The sequence below is a fragment of the Vigna umbellata genome, chromosome 5 (genome assembly GCF_029865625.1).
Source record: "Vigna umbellata cultivar VRB3 chromosome 5, Vumbellata_1.0, whole genome shotgun sequence".
Classification (NCBI taxonomy): domain Eukaryota; kingdom Viridiplantae; phylum Streptophyta; class Magnoliopsida; order Fabales; family Fabaceae; genus Vigna; species Vigna umbellata.
In genome coordinates, this window is record NC_142169.1 from 31,469,378 (window position 1) to 31,482,814 (window position 13,437).

The 13,437-nt window shown below is 32.6% G+C and overlaps 1 protein-coding gene across 1 annotated transcript; it reads right to left on the reverse strand.

Moving 5' to 3' along the window:
• Positions 1 to 1,894: 1,894 nt before the first annotated feature.
• On the reverse strand, positions 1,895 to 5,064 carry LOC124822984 (uncharacterized). The gene is made up of 3 exons (XM_047295097.2): positions 4,810 to 5,064; positions 4,329 to 4,726; positions 1,895 to 3,434 (listed from the first exon to the last, which is right to left on the reverse strand). The coding sequence occupies exons 1-3, from the start codon at positions 4,873 to 4,875 to the stop codon at positions 2,126 to 2,128; spliced, it is 1,773 nt and encodes a 590-aa protein (XP_047151053.2). The 5' UTR covers positions 4,876 to 5,064; the 3' UTR covers positions 1,895 to 2,125.
• Between the last annotated feature and the right edge of the window lie 8,373 nt (positions 5,065 to 13,437).

Here is a 13,437-nt window from a genome sequence, read left to right on the forward strand (position 1 = left end):
TCATGAACCATTATTGTTCTTGGGAGGGTGAAATGAAATCCACGTTTATTCAAACTATTCCCTCTTAATATTTTTGTTCAAACCAGAGGATTGAAAATTTCTATTTGGTCAGCTATATCACATTCTCTTTTACAATATAAGTGCTTCTAATCACCCACACCAACTCCTCAGACTTGCTAAAGCTAGCTTTTACTCAACCTAAAATATAGCAGTACGGAAGATGTGTACAGAGGCAATAAAGATAATGACATTTTGTACCTAATCCCTTTGTTTTCTTGTACTGAGTGCAGATTAGACACCTTGCTATTTTTTTTTGTTGTATCTGAATCTCTATGGACCTCAAGGGAAAGATGAGAAAGATCTGACACCCCTTTTTCTCTGTTCACTTCAAAACTTTTCACCACTACAATATGACCACGTTCACGTACCTCAAAGTCATGTGTGCAATATAAGATGATCAATTACCAAAAGAAAATCGTATAATATTTTGAGACTTGAGTTTTATCCACAACAATTTTTTGTAATAAAATTTAATGGAACGTGAGTTTTCCTGATAGACTATTAGCTTGATTAAAGTAAAAAGCAAGCTGGGAAAAAAAGGAGATCAACTGCAGACTCCAAGTTACTATTCCACGCAACTGGCACCATAGCAAACAGTAAAACCCTATACTTTACACTACCCAATAAAATAATTTTTGTCCATGTTCCTTACACTTCAAAAGAAAAGTTATATCTTCAACACAATATTAATAGAATCACAAACACACATGTGTTGTCATCTGCAGTCTTCTTTTTATAAGTAAAATACATATGCATTATCATTTTTTATTTGATGTGGTTATATTAATTATATAAAAATAAGGTAATTAAATATATTATACTTTATATGGTATGTAGTTATGTTATAATAATAATAATACTATACAATAGTACATTATAAACACTTACACCTTAATTATTTATACCTATATATCTATATATATATTTCTGTTTTTGTTGTTGATATTTATTTTTTAATTTTATGCTTTAAATATTTTTTTAAATTAAAATAATTATTTTTTTAATTTATTTTTTAAGTGATGTTTTTTAAAATTCAACTAATTTTTTATTTGATTGTTTTTAAAATTTAATTATTTTTTAATTAAAATATTACTTACAAAATAAATAAATAAATTTTTTATTTAATTTTATAATTTATAATAATAACAATAATACTAATTTTATTATATTTTATTGTCATTAAAAAAATGAATACAAACGTGCCAGTAGATAGAAGGTGAGTACTTACCTTTTTTTTCATTTCTGGATTATGTTTACGTTATTTCTTAATTTCTTTTTTGTTTTTCTTTCTTTGTTTTATGTTTATATATTTTTTACATTATTATCTTTATCAAGTATTTTGTATTATTGTGATTTAAAATATTATTAAGAATAATATATATATATGTATTAAATATTAGAGTTTTTTTCATCAATTTTAAAATTTCTCTTCATGTACTAATACCCAGTTTGCTTTGTTAGTTTTTTCTTTTAACGAGGTATTAGTGGATGTATTTAAATTATTAAAACACATTTGATTTAATCAAAATTTGGAACAAAATGCACTTTCAGAATGACAAACATAGCTGACAGTGTTGTTGGGAAAACTCAATTTCCATACTTACAAATATTTAGTCGTAACTTAAATTTACTCTAACGATAATAGAAATGGTAATTATATTATGAAAAACTATTGAGAGCACATTATTTTGGATGAGAAGGATAATGTAGAAGAACATTAAATCAGTCATTCAATTATGTTAAACAAAACCAAATCCAGATCAAAACCAAAATCAGAATCACTTGCATAGAAAATCGAGAGGAAGAAATGAGGAAGAGGGTTGAAGACCAAACATCCCAAAAGAGAGCTGCATTCAGTACTCATACTCTGTACATCTGATAGAGATAATGCAAAGATAACTAATAAGAGATAAAGAAAAGATAAAATTTTCCGGCAATCTAAATATTTTGATTTTGTTTTGCATAATTTGTACACAGTGAACCAACGAACCAGAGATTTCCACTGTCCGTACCATCTTCGACATCTCCCACCTAACATTTCCATTTCATATGCACTTCAATACAATCAACAGCTCAACGCTTCATACTTCACCGGCATGGACCGATTAAACCCCACCTGAGAAAGCAAGTTCCCCACCACTGCAATGTCACGGCAGAAAACGCCCTGAAACATCGCCGGATTCACAGTAGAAGAACACACCATGGAACTATTTTGAGACATTTGAGCATTATTATTATTATTATTATTATTATTATTATTATTATTATTATTATCATCGTTTTTATTATTATTATTATTTTCCACGCTGCTGCTCCTAGTACACTCAACCTTGCTCCACAGCTCAGGTTCATCGTCTTTCTCTTTCTGCACTTGAATAGCCAGCAAAGCTGCCTTCTTTCTCTGCTTCTCAGCAGCTTCCTCATCCATGATGTTACTCATCACAGTAGTGTAACCCTTCTGAACCAATCTATACAACAACAAAGATGACATCTTCGCCCTCTCATTAACCGACTCAACATCACGCTCATCCGCAAGCTCGCACCTTTCGATAAACCCCGTTGCCTTATCAGGCTTGTGCCGCAAGGAAAGCAACAAGTGAGCCCTTTCCAACTCCGACCGGGAACAACCTCGTCGAACACCAATCAAAGCATAGTAATCGACATTCCCTGTTTCTCGAGATGCCAGCTTCTGTTTCAGTTCTTGAATTTTAATAGTGAGGGTGCAGAGTTTCCCTGGAATTTCCCTATAACGCACGTTGTGGCGCTTCCACGCAGGACCGGGAAGCTTGCGGTCTCGTAAAATTGAATTGTAGAGGAGCTTCAAGTGTTCGAGGTCGTGAAGAGAATCGGGTAAACAACGAATGTTTTCGAAGAGTGAAGCTCTGGTTTCTAGTGCTTGAATGCAAGTGGGGTCCAAAGCAAGGGTGCGGTTACAATCCGCAATTGACTCTGCGATTCTACCGGCGGAACGGTGAGCAGAGGCGCGGAGGAGGTAGCATTCGACAAGGAAGCTCTGCGGTGCGCTACGCCGGCCGTCCACAATTTTCGAGAAGTGGCGGATGGCCTCTGAGTAGAGCCCTGCATCGAGGGCGGCCAGTGCGGCGGCGCGTCGCCGGAGGAGAAACTTTATGTGGCCGAGGAGTTGAGTCACGCTCTCAGTATCCGCCGCAAGAAGAGTTCGCGGTGGAGTTGTGGGTGGCGCATTTGTGGCGTCGCTGGAGAATTGAATGTTCGCAACATTGAAGCTGTCTTGCGACCAGCACACACTCTCGCGCCGGAGCGTAGCGCTTGCAAGACGCTTTCCCGTTTGAAGAAGAACCATTGCATCCTCCATTAGGCCTAGGTGGCAGCATGCTTCACCCAACACCAAGTATCTGTTTGAAAATTCCACTTTCAAGTAGTTAATCACGCACTCAAACTATAATAAATATTAATATATAAATCTCACTTTATTTAAAACATTAATTCATTATTCATTACCCAAACCGTTCTTTTTGAAGTCTTAAATTAATTTCTTATTAGAAAAATAAAAGAAATATAATAAGTTTCTTTATTTTACTTAATATTATCTTAAACTTAGAAAATATAATGAAATATAAGTTATATTATACTAAACATGAAAAATATAAGGAAATAGAAAAAATGACAGTTAAAAACTCAAAGGAATTGGATGTATAAATGTGTGAATAAAGTGGAATAGGGTGTCACGAAACTAGATAAAAAGATGAGAGCATTGGCAAAGAACCTAAACAGGTCTACACAACACCAGTAATTTAAGTCACATTATATAACCAAGATTACACTTTAGTGAGAGACAAATATATACAGATACGATGTCGTAACAGGAACTGCAATCGTTTTGTTTTGCTCTGAACGATTAGAAGAAGGCTATGGTTTGTGAGATAAGAACAGAGAAAGACAATGTACATATACGGGTCTGGTTAAGTCATAAATAAGTTAAAAAAAACGTATCAGTGAGTATTTTTTTATTGTGCGTTGAATTACCACTTCCGTTGGGTGTATGGGTGACTGCAGGGAGCATTTACGCAAACCCGTTTAAAGTAGTTACTTCCATTCGATCTCAAACTTAAATAAAAGTCATTAACTGTGATTAATTAATTAAATAAATAAATAAACAAAGTGAGTTCCCTGTACCGAAGAAATTCCCTTTTCAAAACCTGCAAAAACTCCACGCCAAAGCAAAACCAAGGAAACAAAATAATGCAAGAGTGTCAGTGAGAGAAAATAAAAGGAAACGATGAAATTACCTCCATTGCCCTTCCTTCTCGCCGTTTTTACACAGCCCTGCCATGACCTTCTTCTTGAGGTCGGAAACAGAAAAGCACTTGAAGCTCTGATCTCTCACCGGCGACTCACAGGAAGAGAGAAGCTTCACTCCCTCTCTGGAGGTGTCGGATGAAACAGAGGAGGAGGAGGAAGAGGAGTCATCGTTGATTCGGAGGCTCGGAATGTAGTCCTGAAGCATATCCGCGACCTCCTTGAAGCGCCGCAAACAGAGCAGAGCCCTGGCTCTAAGCTCAAGCGCTTGGTCCAGCCTGGGAGAAATCGCCAGAGCCGCATCGAGAAGGTTGAGAGCCGAAACAATCTCCCTCTGATCTTGCGTGGCTATAAGACTCCGAGCGTCTTTGATGTATTTCTCAACAATCTTAAAAAAAATAAAAAATCGCAAACGTGTCATCGAAAACATTTCGATTGAAACTGAAATTGTAAACAGAAGGCATACCTTACCTTTCGATTGGTAAGCCACCAATGTCTTTTTTCTGTGGAGGATAGAGTGTGAGTAGTGATGGCCATTTTTGAGTTAATCTGATGAATGTTGTAGCATAAAAGTGTTGGGAGAGGGGGCTAATTTGTATTGCTGTCCCTTCTTCTCACACCTCCCTCCTAATGAAATTTTGGGGTCTAATTATAAAGGGAGTGTGAGAGAAAGAACAGAAGCAGGGAATAGAAATGTAGAAGAAGTTTAGGGTTTTTTATATGGGTATTTACTAAGTGGGTTTCGTGTAGAAGTGGTTATAAGGTGAAAGCAGGGGAGGGGGAAAACTCAAAAATTGACAGCTTTGACCCTCGTGGAAAGCTTTCATCCTTCTAATTCATAGCTGGCACACCCTGGATTCTCTCTCACACACCCCCACACACTTGACCTATACGTATGATTGTACGTATGTAATGTATGTATATATGTATGACATTTTAAGTGTAAGTAATAAGCTACTAATATTTATGATTTGGAACCTGACTCAGCCGGTGAGTGCATGATTGTAACTAGATATACCCGGTCACTCATCACGGGTCCTCGGTTTCAAGTTTCAACCACCAGGGAAAGATAACTGCAGCCAAATGTCCCAAAGCTAAGCAAAGCAGCCTTTGCTATTGCTATTTATTTCTCCTACCCAACCATTTCAAACACGGATTTACCCTTCCATACGTTGACCTTGTGCTATTTCCTTCACTCCTCTTTGCATTCATCATATTTTCTTTTTCTTATCATTCTTTTAAACCATACAAATGTTACCATCACCCATTTTTAATTCTGTCGCTTTTTCGTAACGCACCCATGATTGACTCCATAAAAATTGTGAACAAAGAGGCCAAAACATAGTACCTCCACATGTGACCTTGGAGGCTAATCAATCCACGAAACAAACAAACCTGTGTGAATTTCTAATGTAAAACAAACCCTGATAGCGGGGGATGGGGACATTCATTGTCACAAAGGTACTACATCCACATATAATCATCAATCAACTAACTATTTACATTCACATCATTAACAAAATCCCTATATTGAACAGTAATCACTTTATAAATTCATAATCTTGTACTCTCATGACAACTCTGCACTGATGTACATACCTTTTTCTTTTACATGTATGAAAAAAAAATTGATATAGTAGCTCAACCCTGATTAAACACACCTTTTTCTTTTCTCTCTACTTTGCCATTGAATGATCATTATGACTCTGTAACTTTTCAAGCTGCAATTATCACAGAGAGAGAGACAGGCCATCCATAATTTGGCCATTACCATAATTTGACAAGTAGATATTATAGGTACACAGGGGATATCATGATCCAACACCAAGTTTTAGTAATTATTAAGATAAATAATAATTTAATTCATGAAACATGTTAGATACTATCTATTTAGTTCTTGTAACAGAAAACATTTATTTTATTTTTTGAATTTATAAAACAACTATAACGAAGTTCTATTATTAAAATTTATTAAATCATGAAACAATGGTTCGGTGAGTTTATCATTTACTTACTGTTTGTAGGCAATTATTTTAACAAGATGGGTCTTTATGTTGTTAGTTGTTTGATGTTTGTTTGGTTGAAGAAGGAGAGGCATGGAATTAGGGTTAAAAGAAGAAGCGAGGGCAAAATGGTGAGGATGAATTGGTAAAAAAGGAGGAGCATATTTATGGGGAGCGAGAAAGGGACTCTTGTCTCGTAAGACACAGGAATCATGCTTTTTCTTTTGGTAGGGTTGGTTCGCTTTTTATTTCAGCCACATTGATTAATGAATGCACATGAACTGGGATTAGATAGCAAGATGGGTTTGTCTTAAAGGCTCTCTAACTTACCTTTCCATTGCCCCACAATCCCATTATAAATAATGCTGCACTGTACATTTTCATCCAAAGAGATCAAGGTGAAATTCAAACTCTCATATTTCGATCAAATAAATAACATACTAATATTTATAAACTTATTGTGTTAAGAATTAATATTTTAAATAATGCTATATTATTTTATTTAAACTTGTTTATAATTCATTGCTATCAAAACTTCCTTAAAAGAATCCAACATTTCATACTCTTTGCCATGTCAGCCTACTGCCACCCTGTCTCCCCGTGGCATTTCTCATTTTTTTCAGGCCAATGCAACTACTCTACAACCACTCCTTTTGATATAAAATACTCACCAGATAACATAAACCAGTTTCTGGAGCATCTCACTCATTTTGTTTATGTTCTTCTTCTCTTTGGAACAAAACTAACAAATTGTGTCACTTTGAACGATAATAATAATATTACTAATAATAATAATTCTCTGTTCTGTTGTAACATGGTCAATGATTTCAGCCTGTAGGAACATTTCGGTCTCTCTATATATATAACTATGCATATTCGTTTTCCCAATGATAATGCTGAAATTTTTCTCCAAATAATTGCTCTTGGATTTCCTTTATGTCCTGGAAATTCTTTATTCATGCTCAAGCACATGAGTCTGATTTCGGCATGCCAAAACCCACCACTAAATGATCATGTGATGTGCGACTCTTCCTCCGGAAAGAAAAAAGGGCAATGCTTCACTACCTGTAAATAAATTCCTTCTCAAACATACGACTTTTCAAAGTAAACTATTATTGGCATAAGCATTGTCACAAAGTGAGAGAGCTACGGTTACTTTCTTCTTTAAACACTCAACATGAGATGTTCTCTAAATACATGACTTCTGTAAATTCCTAGTGTTAGAATAGCACTCATAGAGTTGTCCTATGATGAGAAAAGAAATGTGTCACGAAGAACATCAACATCTTCACTTCCGAAAATTACTCTATTAATAAAAAAATAAGATAAACACGAGAATACAATGTAAAAACTCAAAAAAAAGAAAAAAAACATAAATCATTGTGTAATGTGAACTAAAGAATAACATTATATGAAATTTGTGAAGTTTTTACAACATAAAGACAAATATCTCATGTCCTATGATGGAAAAATGTGTAATAAAGAACATTAATATCTTTACTTTCAAGAATTATCCTACACAATCGCACAATATAAAAACTTTAAAATAGGAAATAAATCAGGACAGTTGATGACAATGAAAGAATAACGTTATATGAAATTTTTACAACACATAAATAACTCTCATGTTCGTTGAATCCAAATACACCTACATTCTCCAAAAAAACAAGAATTTAATCCAAATCTTACAACACTCTATTACAAGAGTATAATACAACTTTCACTTTGAATAATTAAAACAATGAGTTTAAAATCTATTATATAGTCACTAACATCCATTCTTCTTCTTATCTTAGGTCATAAGATTAAATATGTTTTCAGTCTCTAAAATCTGATACAAAATTAGAATTGATTCTTGTTTGAAACTTTGATACATTTGGTCTCCAAACTTTAAAATAACTCGATATAGTAATTTTAATCCAATTAAATTAATTTTTTATTTAGACATATGAAAGTTATTGTGTAAAAAATAAGTTTTTAAAATTTTTTATTTTAACTCAACTCATTTAATTTATTTAAAGAAAAAATGTATTCACATCAATTAATAATTTAATTAGAATTATACTTAAAAAATATTTTTTTATCTAAATTTATATTTTAAATATGTTTTAGTTAATTTTATTTAAAATTAAGAAAAATATATATATATAAATATTAGTATTTACGGATAAAAAAAGATAATAGAACAATTTATTTTATATTAAACCGCTAAATTATTCATACTGAACCTGTTGGAATCTGAGCCGTGAAGGTTTAAGGAGAAGGGTCTATAAAGTGTGGTTTCTTCCATATACACATGGCTGGCGTTCTGGTATAAGCTGGAACAGCTCAGGGGCCCTTCGTCGTGATGGTGACCATCTGTTGAATTTGATTGCTAATTGGGTAGGAATCATGAATGGAAAGAAATTAAGATGTCCCACTTGTTTTATGTGATACACTCCCCTTGAATCCCTTGTATCACACAAATAATTTCATGCACTACTCTTATCACTTTAATTGGTGGGTGCTATTGAATACTTGCTTTCTGTGCATCTCCTCCTGTCCCTCTTGTTCCTCCATTCCATAGCCATAGCTTCTTAATTCCATCTGCAATGGGGGAGCCATTATTATTTCAAATTTCTTCCTTCGCCCCAACCAAGTCTCTCTTTGTTTGTATGTATGTGTGTATGTATGAAAATGGGGTCGTCAATTATTGAAAATAGCTTTTTAAAGAACAGACTAGCCAACATATCAAACGCTCATTTAAGTTTAACTCTGCCAACAACACATGCACTGTCTAAGCTTCCTTATATTAACCAAAACACTTCTTCTGCAAACAGACATGTACATCACTACCCAACACAGAAAATCGGCCCTTCTTATTAGACACTGCTTGATTGCTGCGCCCATAATTTATAATTGGATGACTTATCTTCATTTATTTCCTTATCATTCTCCTCCTACTGTATCTTCTCAATTATTATTTCTAGTTTTTTTCCTTCAGAATTCCGCAGGAAAGGTCAATGACCCTTTTATTTCAATGCGTTTTCTTTGGGGTCCTAGAATATAGTGTTACTATCACATGTTCTGAACTGCAATACGTATATGGTCCTTGTTGATAAGGTATATATGGTTATAGAATTTGGTCTTTCAACTAATTATCTTCTCCTTCCATCATTTTTATAACTGTGGAAACTGGTTAACGAAGCGTGGTAATAACCCTGTTATACGTTACCGGTTGAGTTTCGAGTTACAAAAGAAACAAGTTTTAACAAATAATAAAATAAAATAAAATTCACCAAAACAAGAGTGTAAATTAAAATTAAGAATAACTTGGGGTCTCATAAAACTGTTAATGATTAGATAATATTAGTATATTTTTTTAGATAGTTCAATTATACAAAAATGTATATAAAAGTATGTCGTTCAACTTCAAATTCCATTTTCAAAATACTAATATATGTGATTAGAACTACAAATAGAAACACATTCACTGTGAATAAAATCTGTAACAAATATTAAATAATATTTTTAATGAACACGAGTATTTAATTATTGGCTCGTTGATAAGATGGGTATGAATATTATTCAACGTACATATTGCTACATGCTAATAATTATTAGTAAATTTTATTTAAGTATTTTTATAAAATTTATAAGTAATCAAAATAAAATTATTAGTTAATTTAAGTTTATAATATGTTAAAAAAATTTATTTTTAGATATACTGCGAACCAACCATTTTTACCAATTAACTAAATTATAAGTTAGTCAAATAAGTTTATTATATGTTTATTGATTTTACCAAATAAACTTTATGTCTATTTTCTTTTAAAATGTAGTTAATTATTTTAGTTTTTAATTCTTAAAACATGCAGTAATGAAAGGAATTATATGTTTAGTTAAAATAGCTAAAAATATTTTTAAAAATAATTAAGATAAATTCAATACTTTAAGGAATTTTTTATATCACAACATTTTCAGAATAAAATTTATTTATTACATTTTTATGTAATCTATATTAATCTTATTAAAGTATAGATTATAGTTTTCTGTGTTGTATAAGTAGGCAAAGAAAAGTATACACGATTGATCCGAGAATACAACAAAGCTTTTTTCTTTTTTATATATCTGTGTATATTGCAATGATAACGGGGATCATTTTGTGCTAATAATGGGAATCTAAAATGGTTGTAATACATAATTGCGGCTATTTTAGTACTATGTAATTAGAATCTCTCGTTACTTCTTCTTGCCATGACATGATTACAGCTAATTCAGTTGTAATTCTAACAATCGCCAAACATTCCTCTTTTAGTTTTTAACTCACATATGCAACGCATTTCATTTCCTTACTGTGCTTGCCACACTTTGCTTAATGTTAGTTTACTAAATATTGTTCTTGTAATTCAAAAGCTCACTCTATGGGATGCACGTGTCTCGTGGAAGGAATATCACGTGGAAATGGTGACCCACGCATGTGCAGATTTCGCTTTGTGAACCAATGTTGATGAAGCCTTGTGTAGCTTGAAAGACATTATGGCCCACAAGGCCAACGTAATTAGGGTGTGATCTCAGGTGCTTAGCTAAAATGTAAGACAATAATGCATTCATCTCACTCACCAAATTCAAATTCAAATTTCTGACAAAACATGCACAAAACTGCTATTTAAACTAATTATGGTCTCAACGCTTATGTCTTTCGAATAAAGGACTCGAGTATTAAAAAAATAAATTGTGCTCACAGGTATAAACCAAATTATTGAGGGAGCTAATCAATGAAATCTATTGGGAAGAGGACAAAACAATTATTCAATGGAAGGTGACAAACTGGAGAAGAATGAATCAACCGTTTGGAGTGGAATCTTATCAAAGGCTGCGTTTACTCTAAAATAACATGCCCTTCTTTTTAAAATTATAATTATTATTATGTATGTGAATTACATCTCAATCATTTAATTAGATAACTTAATAGTGTAGTTATTGTTTTATTCGTGTGTGTATATATATATATATATATATATATATATATATATATATATATATATATATATATATATATATATATATATATATATATATATATATATATTCAAAAGAAATTATAGTTCAAGTGAGCTTATATTCAAAAGTCAACTTTGACTATCAAAAGCAAGAGAAGTATGTTCACAAGTAACATGGAAAAGATAAAAACTGTATAACACTTTCTCCAATTCTGGCCAAATTCATATCTTTTAGATTTTGAATTCTCTCTCCATTTGTGTTTAAACTCTCAACCTCCAAAAGTATGCTTTAAAACATACATTTTCACATCATTTGAAGCATATTAGATCTTACATTTCAAATTGATTGGCTATAGTCATCACTTGTAATCGAATTTTTACGATGTTATTCATGAAATTTAAGATTTGAGAAAAGAAAAACTCTTATGGGAGTAATAATCAAATAGAAATCTTGTCATGAACTATTAATATATAAGCAACAAAGTTTTGTAAAATTTATTTCAAAGGTGAAGGTTTCTCTATTCTCTAGCGACACTTTCCATTCCAATAAAATTTATACTTGTAATGTGTAACTGCCTTTCCACACTTACATACACTTGTAATATCACCTCTTGTTTTATGTATTTAATTTTCATGAAAACAAACATCCACACTCATAATTTACTAGACTAAAATTTGGGTTAAATAGTAGGCTTTCTTAATTTTTCATGTTCAGTATTATTCATGATATAAACTAAATCAAAATCTAAACAAGTTATAATTGAAGGTCAAACGTAAATAAATAAAAAAATTATTCGTAATCCCGTGAGTGTTTTGGTATTAAAAAATTACAAGAATCATAATAGTGAATGATCTAAATTAAGTCGTTGACTAAAAAGATATAAAAAACACGTTACTTATAAAAGACAAACAAAATCATCTTTCCCCATGACCAAATTAAATTACTCAACATGAATGATACGGTTGTTAGTGACTTACTGAGTCAAAATGCATTCTGGTTTGAATCATGTGAAAATCTGTAGACTTATTTATATGTTTGAGTTTCACATTAACAATAGTTAACTGTAAAAAGAGAAAAAAAAGGTTATTTTTCTCTAACCCATATTTCATATTAAGATAACAGGATGACCCACTTTAACATTTTTCATTTGTGGTCTGCTCCATATCAAATAAGAGAATCACTTTTCCTTTGGGATAAGGTGAGAAAGAAAGGACAGAGTCATCCTTTATCCGTATCTCCCAATAATTGGAAACATGAAGGCCAAAAGTAGGCGTCAACATTTGTAATGCTGTGTTTTGCTGTAACTTGTACACTTCTGCTCTATACATTGCTTTCTTTCTTTTTAATTTTTATGTTTTTTCTCATTGTCCTTAGAACTGTAGATCGGAGAGGGAAAAAGCTCTTTCTCACAGTTTCTTACTTTGCTTCCTCTGCCCTCCGTTTATTCCTTTTGCTTACCCCAAACAAACCATTGTCACTGCTATTATTGTGTATTATAGTATGAAATAAAATGATAATGTAAAGAAATTACATTAACAAATATATGTGGAGTATGATATTAATATTGTATTTTCAATCAAATTAATATAGCTGTTTTATGCTCTGATGCTTCTCACATTTGAAACATGAATCTGAGATTCACAAATATGAAACGTGGGGACACTGGTGCTTTGGTGTGGTTGGTTTTGTGAGAGCTCGTCAACCATCTCTTGTGGATGGACGACATTCGATCTAACCATGTCAACGTCAAGGCCATTTTCAGTTCTCAAAGCCGTCTTTTGTTTTCTTTTTTTTGTTGGCTGTTTTAGTGGCTATGTTTTATTGGCCCAACAGACACCCCATTCCAGCTTCGCTCATCAAGTGCAACATTATTGTTGCACATGATTTTGCCTTCTTGCCCATTCTCTTTTAATCTCAGTCACATAGAAAAGATACAAAGCATTCAAAATCTCTTCGGTCTCATAATTGTTATGTTATTGATAAAAGCGTGAATATGAGAACTACGATTAGTAAAAAAAAAAAAAATTAGTGATGCACTTTTACGTACCTCCCCAAACCACTTTTATGTACCATATCTTTCTTTTTGGGGGGGGGGGGGTTTGTTTAGAAATGC